This window comes from Notolepis coatsorum (genome assembly GCF_963971535.1).
Source record: "Notolepis coatsorum genome assembly, chromosome: 5".
Classification (NCBI taxonomy): Eukaryota; Metazoa; Chordata; class Actinopteri; order Aulopiformes; family Paralepididae; genus Notolepis; species Notolepis coatsorum.
This window is the reverse complement of record NC_140169.1, coordinates 35,909,003-35,934,914: the sequence shown is the minus strand read 5'-3', so window position 1 is coordinate 35,934,914 and position 25,912 is coordinate 35,909,003. Positions and strand designations below refer to the sequence as shown.

At 47.4% G+C, this 25,912-nt stretch overlaps 1 protein-coding gene across 7 annotated transcripts in view; it reads left to right on the top strand.

Annotated features, from left to right (window-relative positions):
- Positions 1–25,912, top strand: part of LOC311227921 (uncharacterized protein) — a 196,265-nt gene that overhangs the window by 143,219 nt on the left and 27,134 nt on the right. For 6 of the 7 annotated variants that reach the window (XM_084313783.1, XM_084313788.1, XM_084313787.1 and 3 more), the window contains 4 exons: positions 278–319; positions 10,537–10,605; positions 18,967–18,993; positions 25,526–25,546. In XM_084313783.1, the coding sequence (XP_084169909.1) occupies positions 278–319; positions 10,537–10,605; positions 18,967–18,993; positions 25,526–25,546 (159 nt within the window). The remainder of the gene's footprint in view (positions 1–277; positions 320–10,536; positions 10,606–18,966; positions 18,994–25,525; positions 25,547–25,912) is intronic. The other variant, XM_084313785.1, reaches the window with a different exon arrangement.

Below are 25,912 nucleotides of genomic sequence, written 5' to 3'. Positions count from 1 at the left end.
GTGTGTGTGTGTGTGTGTGTGTGTGTGTGTGTGTGTATGTGTGTGTGTGTGTAATGCAACATGCGTGGTCAGTGAGTGATATAATCAGTGGTATAGTGGAGGGTAAACCCACCTAAACTAATTTCATCCACATTGTTTTTTATCCATGAAATATAATGAATCCACCTTTTTGCTACTGATATAAATGTTTTATTAAATTGTATTTCCTGGTAAGTATTGGCATTCATTGGTGACCCGCTGCGTCACTGGATGTAACGTGTGTGTTTTTCTTCCACAGAGCCAGAGGTCGCTCCAGAGGCCCCGGCCGCAGAACTGCCCGGTAAGACTATGACTCTCCGCCTGACCTCTACCTGCCTGACAACTAACTGACCCCTGACCAGACCTCCAAACACGGTCTGCACTAGGACCTGTCAGTCATCAGCCGCTTCCTTAGCAAACCTGATGTGTGACAAGGGAACACCATCTCAGAGGACTAGGGGACACTGGGCTTAAGTGTAGAGAGGGGTGGGGGCCGTAGCCCCTTGGCTCTCACCAAGGCTAGTGTTTGGGGCAACCAAAAGTGATTCCTCAACACAGGCGTTGCAGAGCCAAGGCTAAGAGAAGAGTCAGAGACCCTAGCCACCCAAACAACTGCCTCTTTGCACTGCTGCGGTCAGGCTACCGGAGTCTCATGGCCAGTACAGAGACTCAAAAGGCGCTTCTATCCCCAGGTCAATGTGGACTCTATGTAACACTATCTCATCCATTCTACATTCATTGCACACAACATCCACATGCACACACTCACTTTAAACACCTTTTAAACGTTACACCATATTCTATCTATTTCTTCTTGAAAAAATTAGGTAGAAGAGGTAGTGCACATTTTTATTTAGTTTGTTTGCATATTGTACATTTTAGTTTTGTATAGTGTTTGGTCTTTATTCTTTTACCTTTTTACTGTATGAAGCACAATCTCAGGAGGGAATTTCGCTATAATGTACATGTACCTTATATGTGACAAAGAAAACAAACACTTGAAACTTGAACATGATACATGATACATGATACATGATATATACATGATGTCAGTTCAAGGTTTGGGCAGCAAATAGACTAACGTTAACGATCCACAAACCTGTGGGCAACAGTTTCTGCTGTCAGAGTTGAGACACACTGAATAGCACACTACAGGATGAGCCTCTTGACAATCTGCTGCCATAAGCCATTGCTTTGATAGTTAAGTTAACCCTTTCACTGCCACACTACAGAAGATTAACCCTTTACTATCACACTACCGACAGTTACAGTGAAAGGGTTAAGATAACCAACGTTTGTTATAAAGGTTGCATTTGCTAATGGGCTAGATTGCCTGATAATCCATTAAGAGGATTTACAGTACGCTAGCGCTAACATGATTCTGAAAGCTAGCAGTAACGTTACCAACAGGGAACCACCATTAATGATTTGCAGGTTTGAATCTCTGCACCGATTGTTACGACCCTGGCTCATGGGTACGCAACCTATGTGTAATCAACACCAAAACCCTGTGCTCTAACTCAAAAATGCTACTAAACCAAGGAACTACTAATATAACTATAAGCTAATGTACTGGTAACCCAACGGACAAGGACTGTAAGAACCTGACAGCTCTTTCACTAGGCACAGAACGTGCATGTGTGTTTCTGGGTCTGCCTTTGAAGCTCCCCAGCAGGTAACCAATCAGCACTAATTGGCTAATTGGCAGCCCTCACCTGCCTGCCCTGGTGACACAGGAGTGACCAGGCCTCTAGTACATAACACCTCCCCCACCAAACTGGTTGCCCAAGAGGCAACCACTACACAACAACCCATAAACAAAACAAAAACAACTGTGACCCCTTAGTTGTCAGGGCCTCTACCACAACAGCGATAACGGGTACCACAAACACCGGTACTACGATCGTGAGAGGGCGTCTGCTAGCACGTTGTCCCTCCCACGAATGTGGCGAATATCCAAGTTATACGCCTGGAGGAACAAACTCCATCGCATCAAACGATGATTCGAATTCACCATGCTGCGAAGAAAAACCAAAGGGTTATGGTCTGTATACACAACAAGGGGTAAACTGGAGGATCCCACGTAAACATCAAAATGGTTCAAGGCAAGAACCAAAGCGAGCGCCTCCTTCTCTATAGTAGAGTAGTGCAGTTGATGCCTGTCAAACTTTTTAGAAAAGTAGCACACTGGGTGCTCCACCTCTAATGCATCCTCTTGCAGGAGGACGGCTCCAGCACCGAGGTCACTAGCATCCACTGCCAACTTGAATGGCAGTTGAAAATCGGGAGCTGACAGAACGGGAGCGCTAATCAGAATACCCTTGATGCTCTCAAAAGACTGTTGACAAGTCTCAGTCCACACGAAAGGTACCTTAGGACTGAGCAGATTGGTCAAAGGGGCAACAACAGAAGCAAAGTTCCTACAGAAACTCCTATAGTACCCTGCCATACCTAGGAAGCGCTTTAACTCCCGCCTGGTGATGGGAGCAGGGAAGCCCACTATAGCCTCCACCTTAGCTGTAACGGGGCACACATGCCCACGTCCAACCACCTTACCCAGGTAGGTAACCGTGGCCTGTCCAAATTCACATTTCGCAAGGTTAACTGTCAAGTTAGCATCACCCAACCGCTTGAACACTTCGGCCAGATGCTCCACATGTTGTGACCAAGAGGAACTGTGGATAACCAGGTCATCCAGATATGCCTCACAGAACGCTACCCCACCCAGGACCTTGTTCACTAGCCGCTGAAATGTCGCTGGGGCATTTCGCATGCCAAAGGCCATCACTGTATACTGGCAGAAACTCTCTGGTGTGACAAAAGCGGATATCTCACGTGCTCGCGGAGTAAGCGGAACCTGCCAGTATCCCTTTAGCAAATCCAATTTACTTACAAAGGCTGCTGAACCCACCCGATCGATACAGTCGTCCATCCGAGGCAGAGGGTACGAGTCCGGCTTGGTTACTGCATTAACTTTACGGAAATCAGTACAGAACCGATGAGTGCAGTCTGGCTTATCAACAAGCAGGCAGGGGGAGCTCCACGCACTAGAACTGGGCTCCGCAATGCCATGTCTCAGCATATAGTCTACTTCCTTACTCAAGATCCTTCGTTTTTCCGGATTCACCCTATAGGCATGTTGCTTAATTGGCCCTGCACTACCAACATCAATGTCATGCTCGAGTACATTAGTACGACTAGGGACATCAGAAAACAAACGTGTATGCTGTCTAAGTAGGCGCACCACATCCGTACGCTCAGGAAGTGGTAAGTACGACAGGTGTGAGTCCAAGTCACCTAGTATCTGGGTGTTTGGCAACCGGCCCTGAGAAATCTCCTTCGACACAGAACAGTCGGCTACAATAGGAGATGCAGAAACTGTTAGAACAGCCACAGGCTTGACCCCTGACTGGTCAATCTGAGCCCTATCATTGTACGCCTTCAACATATTGACGTGACATAATCTACTCTTGCGCCTGCGGTCGGGAGTTTTAATCAAGTAGTCGACCTCACCAACTTTGCGCTCAATGGAGTATGGCCCACTGTATTTAGCCTGTAATGCAGACCCAAGAATAGGCGAGAGAACCAACACCTTGTCTCCCGGTGAGAACACCCTATGTCGGGCCCGCCTATCATACCACACCTTCATTTTTCCTTGGGCTACCTTTAGGTTCTCTTTCGCTAGTTCACATGCTCTACTAAGCTTAAGCCTGAAGTCACACACATAGTCCAACAAATTAGTAGAGGAAGGAGTCTGGTCAGCCAACCACTTTTCCTTCAGCAGTTTCAAAGGACCCCTCACTGTGTGGCCGAACACCAGCTCAGCCGGGCTGAATCCAAGAGACTCCTGGGTTACCTCCCTAGCAGCAAACAGAAGCAAAGGAATTCCATCATCCCAGTCTTTGTCGAACTCCGTACAATATGCCCGCAGCATTGTTTTGATAGTCTGGTGAAATCTCTCCAGCGCCCCCTGGGACTCTGGATGATAGGCAGAGGAAGGGCAATGCTGGATAGACAACTGCTGGAGGACCTGAGCAAAGAGACGGGACATGAAGTTAGACCCTTGATCTGATTGAATGACCTTTGGTAGACCAAAAGTCGAAAAAAACCTAACCAGAGCTTTGGATATAGCTGGGGCTGTGATCTTGCGTAAAGGAATGGCTTCAGGAAAACGGGTCGCTGCACACATAATAGTCAAAAGGTACTGGTTCCCTGTCTTAGTTCGAGGGAGGGGACCAACACAGTCAATGAGGATCCGCTCAAAAGGTTCCCCAACGGCAGGGATAGGCTGCAGAGGAGCCTGAGGGATCTTCTGGTTTGGTTTACCAACCACCTGACACACATGGCACGAGCGACAATATTGTGCCACATCTGACTTCAAACCAGGCCAACAAAAATGTCTCAGCACACGGTCATAAGTCTTCCTGACCCCCATGTGACCAGCAAGATCATGATCATGTGCTAGATGCAGTATATCAGGACGATACACGGCTGGAACAACAATCTGAAACACACTGCCCCAGTCATCCAGACTGGACAGGTTAGGTGGTGTCCACTTTCTCATGAGCACGTCATTGCTAACAAAGTATCCTTGAGACGTATCTACCATTTCATCCTCTAAAACCGCCTCTTCAAAGAGGGACGACAAGGAGACATCCTTGTTTTGCTCTAGTACCAACTGCTCATGAGACGGAATCACCTTACCAAACCCCTCATCAGGGCCACTTTTCAACTCAACAAAGAACGTGTCACTAAGTGTCATATCACCATCTAAGTTAACAACCTCATGGGTGTCACATTTGACCTTTGACATTGCGCGTGTTACCGCACACACAGGAAACACTCCTGGATGCTTCTGTGCGAGCTCATCAGGAACCTCAGAAACTACAGGGACGGTAATTACAACTGGAGTAGCCAGCACCTTGCCACCGGCCAAATCGTTCCCTAGAATGAAGGACACCCCCTTTATGGGAATGTGAGAACACACTCCTACGACAACATTGCCTGATACTAAGGGAGAGTTTAGCGAGACCTCATGCAAAGGAGTATTCACAAAGCCTCCTCCAAAGCCCTGAACAATGGCACCGGAATGCAATGAAGAATCTTCCGAAAATGGCAAAATCCCATCCAGAATGAGAGACTGGAAAGCTCCTGTATCTCTCCATATTGTAATAGCCTGCCTTGATCCTAATTCACCAACCAGTGAAACAAATCCATCCATCCTAAATGTTGAGGAGCCCTCTAGCTCCCTGTCTGCACCTTTGATACTTCGCACCCCACCCTCTAATGTCGGCATAGGTGTCCTGTCTATGATTTCTACCAGAGCCACCGTTTTTACATTTTTCTGCTTAAGCACAGGGCATCCAGCAACGATATGACCAGGCTCCTTACAGTAAAAACAGATAACCCCCCCTGGGAATGCACTAGCAGAGCCACCTTGCCTAGGAGTCGAAGTAAACCGACCAGCAGACACGGGTGCCGGGAACCGGCTCCCCTGAGAAGGACGCCTACTACCCCTGGACTCCACACGGCCCTCCTCTACAAAGACAGATTTGTGTGTTAACACAAACTCATCAGCCAAGACAGCAGCGTCGGCTATCTTCGATACCTTATGCTCATTTAGATGTGTGGAAACGTTATCAGGAACACACCTCTTAAATTCCTCTAGGAGAACCAACTGTCTGAGCTGCTCCCTTGACTCTGCTTTTTGCGAGGTGCACCACCGGTCAAACAGGTTCTCCTTCTCTTTTCCAAATTCAACATAAGACTGCCCCTCCTGCCTACGATAACCTCTAAAACGCTGACGATAGGCCTCGGGGACCAACTCATAAGCCCTCAATATGGAAGCTTTAACCAGCTCATAATCAGCGCTTTGTTCAAGGGACAGAGCAGTGTCGGCTTCTTGTGCCCTACCAACCAAAACACATTGCAGCAGCAGTGTCCAGGCGGTATCAGGCCACTTCAATGTGGTTGCCACCCGTTCAAAAAGGGGAAAATATCTTTCCACGTCTTTCTCAAAGAATGGTGGCACCATCCTAATATTCCTGCCTACATCAAACCCGGAACGTGACTCTGGATGCAGAGAACCCGCCTGCAAGGCAGCATGCTTAAATGCAAGCTCCTTCATTGCACGATCGTGCTCTCTCTCCTCTCTCCTCTCCTCTTGTTGTAGCTGTTTTTCCTTAAGCTCCCGCTCTCTCTCATCTCTCCTCTCCTCTTGTTGTAGCTGTTTTTCCTTAAACTCACGCTCTTGTTGTAGCTGCTTTTCCCTAAATGCCAACTCCCTAGGCCCCCAATCGATGGCAACACCTTCCGCCACGCCAGAGAGTTGTGGAGACACCTCAGACAAAAGAAGCTCATCCACCGTTGCCACAATCACCTGCTCCTCAATGAGTATAGCCCTCAAAGTCCCCAAGGCAGTCGTTTTTAACCGCTTCTCACTGGCAGTAAGCTCCACATTGTAGTGCACAGCAAGCTTCAGAAGCTGCTCTTTGGAAAACCTTCCCAACATCTCGTCAGAGGGGTTCTCAACAAAATCCTTAATGGTAGCCATCGTTACTGTACCAGTCACCACAAGCTACTCACTTTACCCTACAGTCACTAAGAACCACTAACAAACCACGAAGAACCACCAAAGAACCACTGAAAAACCACTAAAGAACCACTGAAGAACCACGAAGAACCACTGAAGAACCATGAAGAATGCTGATGCCAATAATAACAACCATAAAGGGACGCGGTGGAAATGTGAGCTCTACGGAGCGCACCTTTCCAGGTTGCACAAACAAACAAAAAAAAATAAAAAAAAACACACCCACCCTAAATAGACGTGTCATACACGCAGGGTGTTAGGTGCTACCAGGTATGCTCACCAAACACTTAAACAAACAAAATAAATCCAACAAAATATTCCAAACAGGTGCGCCTTCTAAGTTCTAACCTGATGTGACCACATATGCTTCTACGTCTAAACTGCAGAAAACCCCGGCCTATCACATGTCTACCCTAAGAAACACTAAATCAAGCCCTACCACACTACCTGTGTTTCCTGGCCGCCCTAACCTACCTACCCTTAAACTAATGCCCTGTAGACCTAACTTTCTTCAACCACACCTGCTACCAGTCAAAGATCATATACAATCATTTCATTGACCGCCCCAGGAGTACGCGGTGCACCGGACGCTAACCAACAACCAGAAAATAATATCCCTATCTACATGTGGTGCCTACTAAACTATATATTTTAACAGCATAAGTAGTCACATCAAATTACAAACAAATACGGCATACTCACCTGTTTGATGAAAATGGCTCAGCCCCCACGTTACACCATGTGTAACGAACACCACCCAAACCATAATATGATGACACCCCGTGCAACACAAAAAAAAAATCACCAAACAAAGTGCTAGGGGTAAAAGATCCCGGACGAGCGCCCAATTGTTACGACCCTGGCTCATGGGTACGCAACCTATGTGTAATCAACACCAAAACCCTGTGCTCTAACTCAAAAATGCTACTAAACCAAGGAACTACTAATATAACTATAAGCTAATGTACTGGTAACCCAACGGACAAGGACTGTAAGAACCTGACAGCTCTTTCACTAGGCACAGAACGTGCATGTGTGTTTCTGGGTCTGCCTTTGAAGCACCCCAGCAGGTAACCAATCAGCACTAATTGGCTAATTGGCAGCCCTCACCTGCCTGCCCTGGTGACACAGGAGTGACCAGGCCTCTAGTACATAACACTGATCATAAAGTCAATGCAGTTTTTCAGTGTACCAGTGCGGGCGGGGTAGTGCTCAAACACACTCTGATTGGCACAAGACGGAGTGTCCAGTAAAGATGGCCCTGCACAAGCAACATTATTTTGTATTGTGTTTGATCGTTTAGATTGGCTATTTAACTTGTAGCCGAGTCTGTCAACAAAGACACAGTCTAACTTCAGCTCAGGCCCAACTGGCCCAACAACTTTTCTATTTCGGAAGGTATCAACAGGATGTCTCCCTTCCCTCACTCAGGGAGGTATCAACAGGATGTCTCCCTTCCCTCACTCAGGGAGGTATCAACAGGATGTCTCCCTTCCCTCACTCAGGAAGACTTCTAACGCTAGGGCCCATCAGTCATCACCCGCTTCCTTAGCAACTCTGATGACCAGCATCTCTCTAGAGCAATAACAACATCTCTCTAGAGCAATAACAGCATCTCTCTAGAGCAATAACAACCTCTCTCTAGAGCAATAACAGCACCTCTCTAGAGCAATAACAGCATCTCTCTAGAGCAATAACAACTTCTCTCTAGAGCAATAACAACATCTCTCTAGAGCAATAACAACATCTCTCTAGAGCAATAACAACATCTCTAGAGCAATAACAACATCTCTAGAACAATAACAACATCTATCTAGAGCAATAACAGCATCTCTCTAGAGCAATAACAATATCTCTAGAGCAATAACAACATCTATCTAGAGCAATAACAGCATCTCTCTAGAGCAATAACAGCACCTCTCTAGAGCAATAACAACATCTCTCTAGAGCAATAACAACATATCTAGAGTAATAACATCATATCTAGAGCAATAACTGCATCTCCCTGAAGCAGACAGGGAATAAACAGGCTGACCTTTGAAACAGACAGGAAACAGAATGCAGAGGAAGAATGGCCAGAATGGCCAGACTTGAAAGCCATAATGCTAGATATCCACGTCTCTGAGCGGATCTCGGCCTGTCTGTCCGACATCTCCGCCTGGATGACGACCAACCACCTCAAACTGAACCTAAGCAAAACAGAATTGCTCCACCTGCCGGCCAAATCCTCCCCCCTGACCGACCTTTCCATCACAGTCGAGAATGCAGCTGTGACCGCGTCCCCGACCGCCAAGAACCTTGGTGTTGTCCTCGACGACCAGTTGAACTTCTCTGCTCACATCGCAGCGACAACCAGAACCTGCCGATTCCTCCTGAGCAACGTCAGAAGGATACGCCCCTTCCTGACAAAAGAAGCCACCCAACTCCTCGTCCAATCAACAGTCATCTCCCGCCTCGACTACTGCAACGCACTGCTCGCTGGCCTCCCGGCCACTGCCACTAAGCCTCTTCAACTCATTCAGAACACAGCGGCCCGCCTGATCTCAAACCTACCGAAGTCGGCCCATGTCACCCCACTTCTTAGGGACCTGCACTGGCTCCCCATTGCTGCACGAATCCGCTTCAAGGCCCTTGACCTAGCATACCGTGCGGCAAAGGGAACTGCTCCCGCCTACCTCCGGTCAATGGTCTCTAACTACACACCCTCAAGACCCCTACGCTCTGCATCTTCTGGCCGCCTCAGACCTACTCCTATCCAAGCTCCGGGAGGGTCATCAAAGAGAAGTCGCCTATTCTCAGTCCTTGCCCCACAATGGTGGAATGAACTACCCACCCCAGTTAGGACAGCCGAAACACGTCCAATCTTTCGCCGTCGACTAAAGACTCACTTCTTCAACCATTATCTGAATAAAAAAAAAAAAAAAAAAAGAATCTAACCCTAACTAACCATACTGTCATGCACTTGTCCTAATAAACTAACCTACACTGTAGCACTCAACACTTTGATGAACATTGTTACTCAGCTGATAGAGTTGTGCTCTTCCTGATGGCTTGTCGTACAGAACTTGTAAGTCGCTTTGGATAAAAGCGTCAGCTAAATGACTAAATGTAAATGTAAATGTAAAACACCAAGCATGTTAAATATAATAATAAAAAAATATAGAGAAATAAATATATATATATATTTGTTCTGGGGTTGCTGTGAGTTTATATCCTAACATATGCCTATGCCGTAGGCATCCAACACGCTGTGAATGGGGAATTCAATTGTACTAAAAATATACACTATATGATATATTGTGGGGCGGCGTGGCTCAGGGGTAGAGCGGGTTGTCCAATGATCCAAGGGTTGGTGGTTCGAATCCCGCTCAAGCCCATGTCCATCCCACTGCCGTTGTGTCCTTGGGCAAGACACTTAACCTACTTGCCTCGTATGAATGTTGGTGGTGGTCGGAGGGGCCGTAGGCGTTGATTATTCGCCACGCTTCCGTGAGTCTGCCTCAGGGCAGCTCTGGCTGCAATTGTAGCTTACCACCACCGGTATGACTGTGTATGAACGAATAATGGACTCTGTGAAGCGCTCTGGGTCAGTGAAGAGCGCTATATAAATCCAAGTCATTATTATTATTCATTATTATACATTATATGATTTTAGCTGTGTATCAAAGCAAGATGTACTATAGTACTATAATCAGTGGGGGAATTAGTATGATATGGCTCACTCACCCTACTAGAATACATGATACCTCTAACGGATTATTATTATTATTATTATTATTATTATTATTATTATTATTATTATTATTATTATTATTATTATTATTATTATTATTATTATTATTATTATTATTATTATTATTATTATTATTATGGTGATGGTGATGGTGATGGTGATGGATTTATAATAATGCACTTTCTCCTTCCAGAACTAGACCTGTCTGACGCATTACCAGAGGCCGAAGCTCCTCAGCCAGGACAGGGCCGCATGGCAGGACGTTAGTAACCATTTACTAGTCTACTTACTAACTGCAGTTAGCAGTTAACCACAATGTTTACTAGTCTACTAACTGAGCAGTTAAGAGTGGTGTTTACAAGTCTACTAACTGAGCAGTTAACCACAATGTTTACTAGTCTACTAACTGAGCAGTTAAGAGTGGTGTTTACAAGTCTACTAACTGAGCAGTTGTAAACAGACTAGTGATGTTTACTAGTCTACTAACTGATCAGTTAACCATACTGTTTACTAGTCTACTAACTAACCAGGTAACCATGCTGTTTACTAGTCTAGTAACTGACCAGTTAACCATGCTGTTTACTAGTCTAGTAACTGACCAGTTAACTATGCTGTTTACTAGTCTAGTAACTGACCAGTTAACTATGCTGTTTACTAGTCTAGTAACTGACCAGTTAGCCATGCTGTTTACTAGTCTAGTAACTGACCAGTTAACCATGCTGTTTACTAGTCTACTAACTGACCAGTTAACTATGCTGTTTACTAGTCTAGTAACTGACCAGTTAACCATGCTGTTTACTAGTCTAGTAACTGACCAGTTAACCATGCTGTTTACTAGTCTAGTAACTGACCAGTTAACCATGCTGTTTACTAGTCTAGTAACTGACCAGTTAACCATGCTGTTTACTAGTCTAGTAACTGACCAGTTAGCCATGCTGTTTACTAGTCTAGTAACTGACCAGTTAACTATGCTGTTTACTAGTCTAGTAACTGAGCAGTTAACCATGCTGTTTACTAGTCTAGTAACTGACCAGTTAACTATGTTGTTTACTAGTCTAGTAACTGACCAGTTAACTATGCTGTTTACTAGTCTAGTAACTGACCAGTTAGCCATGCTGTTTACTAGTCTAGTAACTGACCAGTTAACTATGCTGTTTACTAGTCTAGTAACTGACCAGTTAGCCATGCTGTTTACTAGTCTAGTAACTGACCAGTTAACTATGCTGTTTACTAGTCTAGTAACTGACCAGTTAACCATGCTGTTTACTAGTCTAGTAACTGACCAGTTAACTATGCTGTTTACAAGTCTACTAACTGATCAGTTAACCATGCTGTTTACTAGTCTACTAACTGAGCAGTTAACCATGCTGTTTACTAGTCTACTAACTGACCAGTTAACCATGTTGTTTACTAGTCTAGTAACTGACCAATTAACTATGCTGTTTACAAGTCTACTAACTGAGCAGTTAGCCATGCTGTTTACTAGTCTAGTAACTGACCAGTTAACAGTGCTGTTTACTAGTCTACTAACGGAGCAGTTAACTATGCTGTTTACTAGTCTACTAACTTACCAGTTAACTATGCTGTTTACTAGTCTAATAACTGAGCCGTTAACTATGTTGTTTACTAGTCTACTAACTGACCAGTTCTATATCATACTGGCTGCCGCTCAGCATCATCTGCACTAACCTCACTTCGTGCATATGCACTGAATAAAAATCCACAATGTACCTTTACATACCAACATTTGTCTGGCCACACCCCTATCCGCTACCTTCATAAGCAGGTGTGTGGCCACACACTCGCCTCCTTCTTCACTTTCACCACAAGGAAGTGCCTGTTGTATACATCACTTGACGAGGTTGTTTAAGCTGAAGAAAGTTGAGTTACATTTTTTCTTGCTTTTTTCTTTCTCTCATAAACTTTAAAAAGAAAAAAGCCTAATGTCATAATGTTTACCTCGGAGGGTCGCGCTAGCAATGTTACCCTTCACCAGCGGTTCTCCATTGCCTCCTCTGTCGTGCGTCTTGGAGCGGGGTTGAGGCCACTTTCGTGGTCGGCAGCCGCGCCCGGTAGGCGTCCGATAGGTAGTTTGCCTCTCCAAGGAGCTGGTGCACCAGCGCCGTCTCCTGTGCGATGGCCTGGTTCCGGCTCTGGTTCCTTTGCCGCCAGAGAGTCGTCCGCTGTTGGGCGGCCGGCTCCTCTGGTGGCGGAGGATTTGAGACGCAAACTTTTTGCGTCGGCTCGCTCCCGTTGTAAGATGGTGGCTTGTAGACGCGAACGGCCTGGTTTTGGTGAGTTGCTGGAGCCGGATGAGGATGCGTCTGATTCTCCATGGCCGATGGAAACAGAGGACTACATGGTAGAAGCAGACGGGTTCTTATTTGACGCCCCGGTGGAGACATGTCCGCCGCCCGTCCAGGTAGCACTGGAGGGGGGTGATAGGTCTCCTTGGGGTCCCTCGTACGCGGATGTTGGGTTAGAACCTCCAACTCGGCGGCGGGATGCCCTGCTATCAGCCACATCAGAATGTGGCTCTGTAACCAGTAGTCTGCTGCATGTGAGGGACGCAAGCTCGGTGGGGGAAAGTATGCAGGGGGAACTGCGTGCTTTGTTCCCCGAGCTCATGGCGGCGGCAGTCGCAAACGGCGTGCCGCTGCCGCAGCCACTGCCTGTTCCTGTTCCTGATGATCTCATAGGTCATCTATGGCAACGCCATCCTGTGAGAGAGATGGGCGTTGTCTGTCCATTTTTCCCCTCGATGGAGGCCTACGTCCGTCAGGGACAGGTGGTCTCCCACATCATGGGCCTCACCCCCGCCTACGTGCGAGTCACGAGGGTGGTGGGTTTGGTAGACGGCATGAAGGAGGGGGTGCCTCGGCTTGATAGGCCGATGGCAGCTCTCCTTTGTCCTGAGGTGGTGTGGGAGCCGTTACGGAAGCCGGTTCCCCAAGGGAAATCGGCGAGGCGGTTGGCTTACTGGAGTGACCAGTCATTTATCTCCGCGACTCAATCTCTGGCTGCCACTTCTAACATCGCGCAGCTGGCGAGATTCATGTCCGGGATACTGACGGGCGGTACGGAGCTGCTACGCTCGATATACATGTAACTTGAGTCTGTTGGTCACATGGCTCAATGTTACCGTGACTTTTCAAATCATGGCTCACGTGGGAAGTCTCTCTGAGGATTCCCGTCTCCTCTCTGTGGTGAGGGTGGCGGGATATAAGAATGAAAAAAAATTTACCCTCAGCCGCGTCACGTGGGATTCATGTCAGTCTGTGTTTCTTTCTTTTTAATAAAATGAGGGAAGAATATGAAGCACGACAACTCCTTGTCGTTCTCCCAGGCGACTTGAAGGACCAATGTCTGGTGTCTGGTTGGACTATCCATTGATGTGTTTGGGTCTCGACGCGTACATAGTCCTGGCTCGGGGTGTTTCTGATAAGAATCACGCATGAGGCTGGTACGCCTTGGTTGCTCATTATTAAAACGGCGTTTTTATAGGGCAACTGGGATGGAGGTTTTCTCTTCCGAGCGCCTGTTACTAGGTATCGACGAATTCTCGTTCATATCTGGGGGATGTTAACGGAATAGATCAAAACATAGGTAGAGGGGTCTGACACCCTTGGGGTGGGCCACTGAGCGCGGTACGAATGGGACCGTCTGGGTGGCGCCCTCTTTTCATGTTTTTAGATCGACGCGCGTACCTACCCCCTCTCTTGGAGTGGGGATGTCGTCGTGGTTAGGGCACGGGACTGGTTCTGGTCACGCTGGTCCAGGTCAGTTAACCCGTTGTCCACCGGGGACGCAGATGTGCTGTTCTGGTACCCTGAGGGACTTGTGCTTTTTTCGGGGGAAAAAATGCCGGGTCGGCCCGGGTGTCACAGGGTTGGGCGTTATGGAGGCCCTTTGTTGGGTACATGTTGTACCCTGCGCTATTATGAAGGAGCTGGTTCTCCATTCTTTTCGCTCCTCTCTTACACATGGCGAAGAGGGGGCTGTTGGGGTGGTCTTATGGACCTCCTCTGGCAGCCCTGTGTGCTTCCCAAGCCGCCGGGCCCGGTCCGAAGTTGTGTTTCGTCGACCCGTAGGCCTGGAATAACCCCTTTTTGAAAACTGTAACACTTGTACTGCGGGATAGCCAGTGTGTACCCACAGGTGTGTTTTGGAGTTTTTTCTTGAGGGGATATAGGAACAACCACCGCATGTGGTACCAAGAGGGTGGTTGATTCCCTGGTGTGTTGGAGCAGAGTCAACTCCCGGGTTACCCGGTTGAGTGTGCCCCTGCACGTTCATGACGTCTGCCAATAGTGTCAGCCTTCTCTGCCTCGGCCCCTCTGGGTCTGGGTTTTTTGGTGGAGGCTTTGTCATGGTGCGCAACAATGCCAGCATACGCCCCTTCCGCCGGGGTGCTGTTTTCAGTTGACCCCTTTGGCGCCTGTCTCGTCCGCAGTGCTCCAGGCTCGGGTCAAACGCCTGCTGCCTGGTTTGAGGGATCGACCCCCTCTGGGGTCGTCTCCCCGGTGTGCTGCCTGCTTCCGCTGTAGTGTAGCCTTTTGTGTGCTTCAAGTTAAGGCCATGCTGACTGCCTGAGTTTGTCAGGGTCAGTGTGCCAGGCGGCGTACTAGTGGGGGGAAGGGCCCGCTCTTGGAGGGGCCCTGTCCGAATACGCTGGCGATGTGGGGGGCGGTGTCACTAAGTGACCGCCTGGTGAGGTCTTGATGCTGTGGCGTCATTGACCTCTCTGGGCCCCCTTTTTCTGGGGGATCCAGTCCCTTCAGTGGGTCTGGGTCTTCCTTCGCGCTCCGCTGCTACGGCCTTGCCACGGGGTTGAGTTTTTGTGTTTTGTGTTTTTGGGGGCGGTAACAAGGTTTGTTCCTTCCGTTTGTTCCCTGGTGGCATGCGGGTTGTGCGTGTGGGTAGTCGTGGGGTCAAGCCACGGTCTGCTCACCCTGTGCGTTGAGTTGCTCGAGTTTCTCTTCGCACGGTCGGATCCGTCTCCCTCCCGTCCTCCAATAGGGGGGGTATCCTCCATTAGGGAGGGTCGGGGGGGCTCGGTCCTCCCCGGTTCTGATGGTTGTGGGGGGCCTCAGTGGGGTACATTTGTCGAGCTTCAGGCTCCCGCTCAGCTCCCGTAGTGCAGATGACGCTGAGCGGCAGCCAGTATGATATAGAACGTAAGGTTATGAATATAACCAAGTTCTATGAATACTGGTGACGCTCAGCGTCTGGACGCCACTGCGGCCTTTGATCTCGCCTTGTGGTGAAAGATTGGGAAGGAGGCGAGTGTGTGGCCACACACCTGCTTATGAAGGTAGCGGATAGGGGTGTGGCCAGACGAATGTTGGTATGTAAAGGTACATTGTGGATTTTTATTCAGTGCATATGCACGAAGTGAGGTTAATGCAGATGAGCGTCACCAGTATTCATAGAACTTGGTTATATTCATAACCTTACGTTAACAGTGCTGTTTAACAATACTTTTTACTAGTTTACTTACTAGGTAGCAGGCAGGAAATTGTGATTTGACCGTGAAATGTTCTTTACCGATTATGTCATTTGGGAGCCAAGGATGAGCAATTCTGGAAGGTTATATAAGTAATTAATGTTTAATGAATGATTTGTCGATACTAACAAAGAGCATAATTAGCTCCTTGTTAGTTCATAATTATACATTTGAAAGGGGGGGGACTAACCTCTGAAAAGTCTAAATAAAGTATCATATATGTATAGCATTAAATACATATACAGTAGTGTTACAAGAGAAAAACCAGATCCCTGGAGCACTATTTCAAACTAGAAATGATGATCACAAATCTGTCATCCTCTAATCATAATTTTGGTTCACTTTGATTCAAAGGGTGATTTTTGGGGGGATTTGTGTTGAGATTATAAACAATATTCTCCCATCTTCTATTTTTCTCCCATCCCAATTTTCGTATCATCCAATTCAACCCTCCCCTGTCTTTGAACGCTGTTTCATGCCTCCCACAAGCCGGCTGCAATGTGGACTAAGTCATACATAGCACGAGTCCCCTCCGATACTCGAGGTAACAGCAGTCGCATCTTTCCACCTGCTCGGCTCGATCTTTCAGCGTCAGGGGTCTGGGCTTTGGAGGGGCCCCGCCCCCGTCGCTTCCTGATTCTACTGCGCAGGCGCACCAACCGACCTGTAGGAGTCGCTGTCCACAACGCCCGATCCCCACCCATCAGTTTCCCTCCCCCTAATACTGCCAATGTGTATTAGTGTGGACGACCAGCTAAACTGAAAGCAATGTGGAGCGCTGGGCTCGAACAGGGAGGCGTACCTGTTCGAGCCCAGTCTCCAGTATTCGTGGTGAGCGCCTTGCCCACTGCACCACGTAGCCGCCCTGATTATAAACAATATTCAAACATTTGTAACTAGTTATTATCGAAGTACATTTTTGTCTGAACACTTAAGGCAACGCACATGTGCTTCCGCGTTTCTCTGATTGGCCACGACGCCCACGTGACCACGCGCTAGTATGCCCCCTTATCCACGCCTGCCGCTACGCCGCGCCAAGCTCCTCTGTGTGTTGCAGCGTGCGGCAGAGGTCCCTGTGTGTTCTCGCCTTCCTCAATTTATACGCATGGAAGTATTGACTACGCCGTTACGAATCATTAAAAAAAGATACCGTTAACTGGAATATGTTGTGCCTTTACACATATGTTGGATTATGTAATTGGTTTGTCATGACAAACAAATAAAAAAATCGCGATTTACCCGGTGGCTACAACAACACACAGTGACTACATGTTGCTGTTTGTGTTGAAGCCACACAGAATCCTGGCTCTGATCTATAGGCCGTATGTGGAGAGGGGAGGTGAAGCACTACCTGAGGAGATTACTAACTGTTGGTTCTTTTCTCTCGGCTCATCCGTCACCCCGTGCGAATTGAATTCAGCTGTTTCCCCCCTCCTGTGTCTTTAGAGAAGACCCAAATGAGTCTGTCTTCTGAGCCTCAAGTTTTCCATTTCAATCCATCAAGTCGCCCTACGGTCACTACATGTAGTCACTGTGTGTTGTTGTAGCCACCGGGTAAATCGCGATTTTTGTTATTTGTTTGTCATGACAAACCAATTACATAATCCAACATATGTGTAAAGAAACAACATATTCCAGTTAACGGTATATTTTTTTAATGATTCGTTACGGCGTAGTCAATACTTCCATGCGTATAAATTGAGGAAGGCGAGAACACACAGGGACCTCTGCCGCTCTGCCGCGCGCTGCAACACACAGAGGAGCGTGGATAAGGGGGCGTGCTAGCGTGTGGTCACGTGGGCGTCGTGGCCAATCAGAGAAACGCGGAAGCACAAGTGCGTTGCCTTAAGTGTTCACGCGGGGGGGGGGGGTCTCAGAATTCGAAAATGGCCCAGACCATTAATTAAGTGAAGTGACACCGACTTTCTTAAACGGTGGGTTTCATAATATTTTGTCAAACCCATTACCGCGGAGTCTCCGCGTGACGAGAGTATCAGTATGTTTTAACAAGCTTGGTTCCCAGGGCAAGGAACCAAATGTCCTCAATTTGAGACGAGGACGGTTTAGGAGCCCCTCCCATATCCTTAACTCCATAAAGGGGACGAAAAGGCCTTTTTATTTCAACAAGGAACTCTGCAGACGCGGAACAGAGTCGTCTGTGACTCACGGCGGTCTTTGTAACAAGTGTAATCCAGTGAGAGGCAGCGGGTCTTTGGTGTCGGGTAATTAGTGGATTTATCCTGCTGTGGCACGCAGGTAGAAGTCTGCTGATGATGTCATCGACAGATACAGACAGGCATCAGTTGAGTTAGAGAGCTGGGAGGCTTGTGTAGAGAGCACCGCAAGGAATAGGTGTGCATGTGAGTGTGTATGTGTGTGTGTGAGAGTGTGGGTGTTTGTGCATGTGGGGTTCCGTGTGCACGGTTGGGTGGTTGTGTGTGGAAGAGTGTGTGTGTTGATGTGGAGTGGGATTTGCATACAGAGCTTTGTGTGTGTGTGTGTGTGTGTGTGTGTGTGTGTGTGTGTGTGTGTGTGTGTGTGTGTGTGTGTGTGTGTGTGTGTGCGTGCGTGCATGCGTGTCAGGCCGGTTGGAACAGAAACTCTAGAACTCTATTGCCCTCAGGACATCAACTACTGCAAAGAAATCTACCTTTATCTCCCTCTCTCTGTCCATCTAGCCCCTCCCTCCTCTCTCTTTCAATTTAACTTGTATGGTGGTAGGATGGTAGACTTTCCCATTTTCTCTCTCTCTCTCTCTCTCTCTCTCTCTCTCTCTCTCTCTCTCTCTCTCTCTCTCTCTCTCTCTCTCTACCTCTCTACCTCTATTTCCTTATCACCAACGACCCCCTCTCTCTCCCTCCCTCCCCCTCTCTCTACCTCCCTATCTCTACCTATGTCTCTCTACCTCTTTTTCCTTATCACTAACTACCCCCCCTCTCTCTCCACATCCCTCCCTCTCTCTCCCCCCTCTCTATCATCCCTCCCTCTTTCCGTTACATGGTTACATCATTCTCTACTTATGTACCAGTTTAACACAGAATGCAAATAACCTCTCTCTCTCTCTCTCTCTCTCTCTCTCCCTCTCTCTCTATGTCCTTTCTCCTTCTCTCCTCTCAGCTCATGCGGCTGAGGCAACAGCAGAAGGTGAGCGTCTTGAATTTATTTGACCAAAACAAATATTCATATAAGTCACCCTATCATCTGGAGCCCAAAGCACACAAATGTAGGAGTGGACAGTAAATCAACCAACAATCAATCAATCAATCAATCAATCAATCAATCAATCAATCAATCAATCAATCAATCATTCAATCAATCAATCAATCAAGCAAGCAATCAATCAGTTAGATAGACCATCAGTTAAGTCAGGCAGACAGTTAGATAGTCAGATAGTGAGACAGCCATCCAGTCAGTCAGACAGACAGACAGACAGACAGACAGACAGACAGACAGACAGACAGACAGACAGACAGACAGACAGACAGACAGACAGACAGACAGACAGACAGACAGACAGACAGACAGACAGACAGACAGACAGACAGACAGACAGACAGACAGACAGACGGATAGCCAGTCAGACAGATGGATAGTGAGCTATTCAGTCACAGTGGGTGAGACAGACAGAAGCTGTTTGACTTGTTGTTTTAAGAAGAGGAGCGGGACACAGGATATTGCCCATGTGCCTCTGACAATACAAACAGGATGGCAGCCTCGGTGAAGCATGCCATTCCCCTGTCGGTATTGTTTCAAGCGGTGTTCCGCTGGGTGCCTGCCCTGAGCCGCTGGTTCAGTGGGCTAAGGCACGGACTGCGTACCAGTGGAGTTGTGAGTTTGATTCCAGCTTTTGACCATGGCCAATCCATCTCCCTCCTACTGTTGCTATTATATGTACACTGTAGACCACTGTACACTGAAAGCCATATGGCGTCTGGTAGAACTCTCCGGAAGGAAAACCTACACCTGAAAGAGAGAGAGAGAGAAGGAAAGAAAGAAAGAGAAGTGACATTATTCTCAAAACATTTTACTATCAGCGATCGAATGCAGACGTGTCACCTCTTGCAGGTGACTTCTTGTGTTCTATTTGCATTTCAATGCCATTCTATGAGAACTAGTTTGAAAACTCTTCCGCAATTAAATGCAGTATTTCTCCTTTATTCAAATCAGCTTGGGCTCCTGCATGCCAGATGCAAAGCAGATACTGCAGGAAGGCGCTGCACGTGATTTGCATGCTTATCGTCTAATATTCTCACTCCACAAACACGTGGAGCAGGTTGGAAGGCTGTCTGCTAGTCAGAGGCTCGTCGGGTTTCATCCCCAGTACTGGCAAGGCCCAATACTGCCATGGTGGCCTCAAGGCGTGGCCACATCAGCGCAAGAATTACTGGCTTGCATTGGTTAAATACTATGATACAACTCGCAGGCCTGCAGTTATGTCACCTGGTGTTTTAATCTTTACACTGTGCCAAGTACATGTAGATGAAAGCCTTCAGGAACAGATACTTGTGTTAAGTTTCAGTGTCATCATTAGATACACACCACATGCAGATTCCCCACTGATATAGTAACATTCCATAACCACTGCCAACATGTTAGAACATATTACAACCACTATTACAACAACCACTATCACCACCACCACTATCACTACAACCACTATCACCACTATCACTACAACCACTATCACCACAACCACTATCACTACAACCACTATCACCACAACCACTATCACTACAACCACTATCACCACCACCACTATCACTACAACCACTATCACCACCACCACTATCACTACAACCACTATCACTACAACCACTATCACCACCACCACTATCACTACCACCACTATCACCACCACCACTATCACTACAACCACTATCACCACCACCACTATCACTACAACCACTATCACCACCACCACTATCACTACAACCACTATCACCACTATCACTACAACCACTATCACCACTATCACTACAACCACTATCACCACAACCACTATCACTACAACCACTATCACCACCACCACTATCACTACAACCACTATCACCACCACCACTATCACTACAACCACTATCACTACAACCACTATCACCACCACCACTATCACTACCACCACTATCACCACCACCACTATCACTACAACCACTATCACCACCACCACTATCACTACAACCACTATCACTACCACCACTATCACTACAACCACTATCACCACCACCACTATCACTACAACCACTATCACCACCACCACTATCACTACAACCACTATCACCACCACCACTATCACTACAAACACTATCACCACAACCACTATCACTACAACCACTATCACTACAACCACTATCACCACAACCACTATCTTTACAACCACTATCACCACAACCACTATCACCACCACCACTATCACCACCACCACTATCACCACCACCACTATCTTTACAACCACTATCACCACAACCACTATCACCACTATCACTACAACCACTATCACTACAACCACTATCACCACCACCACTATCACTACAACCACTATCACTACAACCACTATCACTACAACCACTATCACCACCACCACTATCACCACCACCACTATCACCACCACCACTATCACTACAACCACTATCACCACCACCACTATCACTACAACCACTATCACTACAACCACTATCACTACAACCACTATCACCACCACCACTATCACCACCACCACTATCACTACAACCACTATCACTACAACCACTATCACCACCACCACTATCACCACCACCACTATCACCACCACCACTATCACTACAACCACTATCACCACCACCACTATCACTACAACCACTATCACCACCACTACTATCACCACCACTATCACTACAACCACTATCACCACCACTACTATCACCACCACTATCACTACAACCACTATCACTACAACCACTATCACCACCACCACTATCACTACAACCACTATCACTACAACCACTATCACCACCACCACTATCACTACAACCACTATCACCACCACTATCACTACAACCACTATCACCACAACCACTATCACCACCACCACTATCACCACCACTACAGTATCACTACAACTACTATCACCACCACCACTATCGCCATCACCACTATCACCACCACCACTATCACCACCACTACTATCACCACCACTATCACTACAACCACTATCACCACCACTACTATCACCACCACTACCATTATCACCACCACTACCACTATCACCACCACCACTATCACCACCACTACTATCACCACGACCACTATCACCACCACTACTATCACCACCACTACTATCACCACCACCACTATCACTACCACTACTATCACCACCACTACTATCACCACCACTATCACCACCACTACCACTATCACCACCACTACTATCACCACCACCACTATCACCACCACTACTATCACCACGACCACTATCACCACCACTACTATCACCACCACTACTATCACCACCACTACTATCACCACCACTACTATCACCACCACTACTATCACCACCACTACAGTATCACTACAACCACTATCACTACAACCACTATCACCACCACCACTATCACTACAACCACTATCACTACCACTACTATCACCACCACCACTATCACCACCACTACAGTATCACTACAACCACTATCACTACAACCACTATCACCACCACCACTATCACCACCACCACTATCACTACCACTGCGGACGATGCTGCACTCATGGTCTCCCATCAGGACAAAAGAGAAGTAGAGAGGTCACTCAGTCTAGAGCTTGTCAAGATCAGTCATTGGCTGGTCGAAAACAGGTTATCCCTACACCTGGGTAAAACCGAAGCTATCCTTTTTGGCTCGGCCATACGACTTAAGAGGTCTCCTGGGTTCAATGTAGTGGTAGGAGATATCGAGTTAACAGCAAAGGAGGAAGTCACATACTTAGGATGTATTTTGGACAACACCTTATCAGGGGTGAGCATGGCACAAAAGGTGGTCACAAAGATCAATCAGAGAATAAAATGTCTCGGTAGAGTGTCCACCTATATTAACAGGTCAGCAATGGAAGTCCTGGCAGGGGCACTGATCCAATGTCATTATGACTATGCATGCTCCTCCTGGTACACTGGCATCACAGTAGCACTGAAAGGTAGGCTACAGACAGCTCAGAACAAATTAGTTAGAATGATCCACTATCTACCACTATCACCACCACCACTATCACCACCACTACTATCACCACCACTACTATCACCACCACTACTATCACCACCACCACTATCACCACCACTACTATCACCACCACTACTATCACCACCACTACCACTATCACCACCACTACTATCGCCACCACTACTATCGCCACCACTACAGTATCACTACAACCACTATCACTACAACCAATATCACTACCACTACTAAGGGCGGCTAGGTGGTGTAGTGGGCAAGGCACTCGCCACCAGTGTGGAGACGCTAGGATTCGCGTGTTCGAATCCAGCTCTCCACATTGTTTTCAGTTTAGCTGGTCGTCCGCAGTAATACACATTGGCCGTATTACGGGGAGGGAAAACTGAAGGGTGGGGATCGAACGTTGTGAACAAGCGACTCCTACAAGTCGGTTGGTGCGCCTGCGCAGTAGAATCAGGGGGCAGCGTGAGCCTCCCACGCGTTACTCCTCGACACTGAGAGATCGAGCTGCGCAGGTGAAAAGATGCGACTGCTGTTACCTCAAGTACCGGAGGGGACTTGTGCTATGTATGACTTAGTCCACAATGCAGCCGGCTTGTGGGAGGCAAGAAACAGCGTTCGTGACAGGGGAGGGTTGAATTGGATGATACGAAATTGGGATGGGAGAAAATATAGAAAAATGGGAGAAAAAGTGGATACAAAAAAAAATATCACTACCACTACTATCACCACCACCACTATCACCACCACTACAGTATCACTACAGCCACTATCACTACAAGCACTATCACCACCACCACTATCGCCACCACTATCACTACAACCACTATCACCACCACTACTATCACCACCACTACTATCACCACCACTACTATCACCACCACCACTATCACCACCACTACTATCACCACCACCACTATCACCACCACCACTATCACCACCACTACAGTATCACTACAACCACTATCACCACCACCACCACTATCACTACCACCACTATCACCACCACCACTATCACTACCACTACTATCACCACTACTACTATCACCACCACTACTATCACCACAACTACTATCACCACCACTACTATCACCACCACTACTATCACCACAACTACTATCACCACCACCACTATCACTACCACTACTATCACCACCACCACTATCACCACCACTACTATCACCACCACTACTATCACCACCACCACTATCACCACCACTACTATCACCACCACTGTAACTGAGGGGTACAATTCCCTGACTGTATTGATAAGTATGGTATCATTAAACCACTACCGCTTTATGTACTTTAATTAGTCGTCGGGTAGATTAATCCAGTGTACATGTCCATACGGCTCTCGCCTAGGTCTCCTCGGGTGAAAATGCCATGCGGTCGGCCCAGCCTGGATAAGAACTCTAGCTAATACGAGAAAGCGTTGGAGATGCTGATCACTATAGAATTCTAACCGCACGATACACTATACACAAATAGACTATTAAAGACTCAATAAAAATATGTCGCACTCGACGGTATAGCGCCAAACTCTGACAATTCAGTTACTAATTCGCACGCGGTCTCGATGCTCTATTCTGAGGCCAAACAGGCCATACTTCACCGCACGTTGTATCGTGGGTGAGGCTTCAACTTATCGGTAACATACTAAATGGACGAAGGGTACGGAGGTAAGGGGCTAAGGGGCTTCTACATTCACCTGCGCCGTATTTATACGCACGGTGCACAAATAGTGCCACTCTCATTTCTGTCGCCGTATCCCTGGGCAGGGCCGGGGCAAGTACAGACATGTCGTGTCGGTGACTTTGAACTTGGCTCCGGGGGCCGGTCCCTGGCGCCGGTGGACCGCTGTCCAATAGGAGAATGAACTATTATGGGCTGGACTAAAGGGATATTCCGTGTATATGTACAAGGAATATACAAGGGATATCAAACGATATACAAATACTATGCAATATATATCAATAAATAAATATATATATTCGGTTTAATCTGATCCTTTGTAACAACCACCACTATCACTACCACCACTATCACCACCACTACTATCACCACCACTACTATCACCACCACTACTATCACCACCACTACTATCACCACCACCACTATCACCATCACTACTATCACCACCACTATCACCATCACTACTATCACCACCACTATCACCACCACTACTATCACCACCACCATTATCACCACCACTACTATGACTACCACCACTATCACCACCACTACTATCACCACCACTACTAACAACACCACTATCATCACCACCACTATTACCACCACCACCACCTCCTCCTCCACTACCACCACCGCCACTACCATCATTACCAATAAGCTCAGAACCAGAGGAATAACTTGTGTGCTTTGGGCTCAACACACATTAAAATGGACTATATAGACTAATAGGCTATGTCTCTCTCTCTCTGTCTCTCTCTCTCTGTGTGTGTGTGTGTTCTCCTAAACAGCCGCATCACCTGAGGCTCAAGGTTAGTCCTACTCTTTAATGCTATCTCTCTCTGTCTCTCTGTCTCTCTCTCTGTCTCTCTCTCTCTCTCCTCTCTCTCTCTCTCTCTCTCTCTCTCTCTCTCTCTCTCTCTCTCTCTCTCTCTCTCTCCCCTCTCCCCTCCCACCCCTTCTCTCTCTCTCCCCCTCTCTCTCCCCCTCTCCCCTCCCACCCCTTCTCTCTCTCTCTCTCCCCCTCTCTCTCTCCACTCCCCCCTCTCTCTCTCTCCACTCCCCCTCTCTCTCCCCCCTCCCTCTTTATTGTACATACTGTACCGTATCAGTGCATTGAGCAACATTCTGTATAGGAGCACAATGGAAACTCTTTTTTTTTCTGGAGAGTGTGCCTT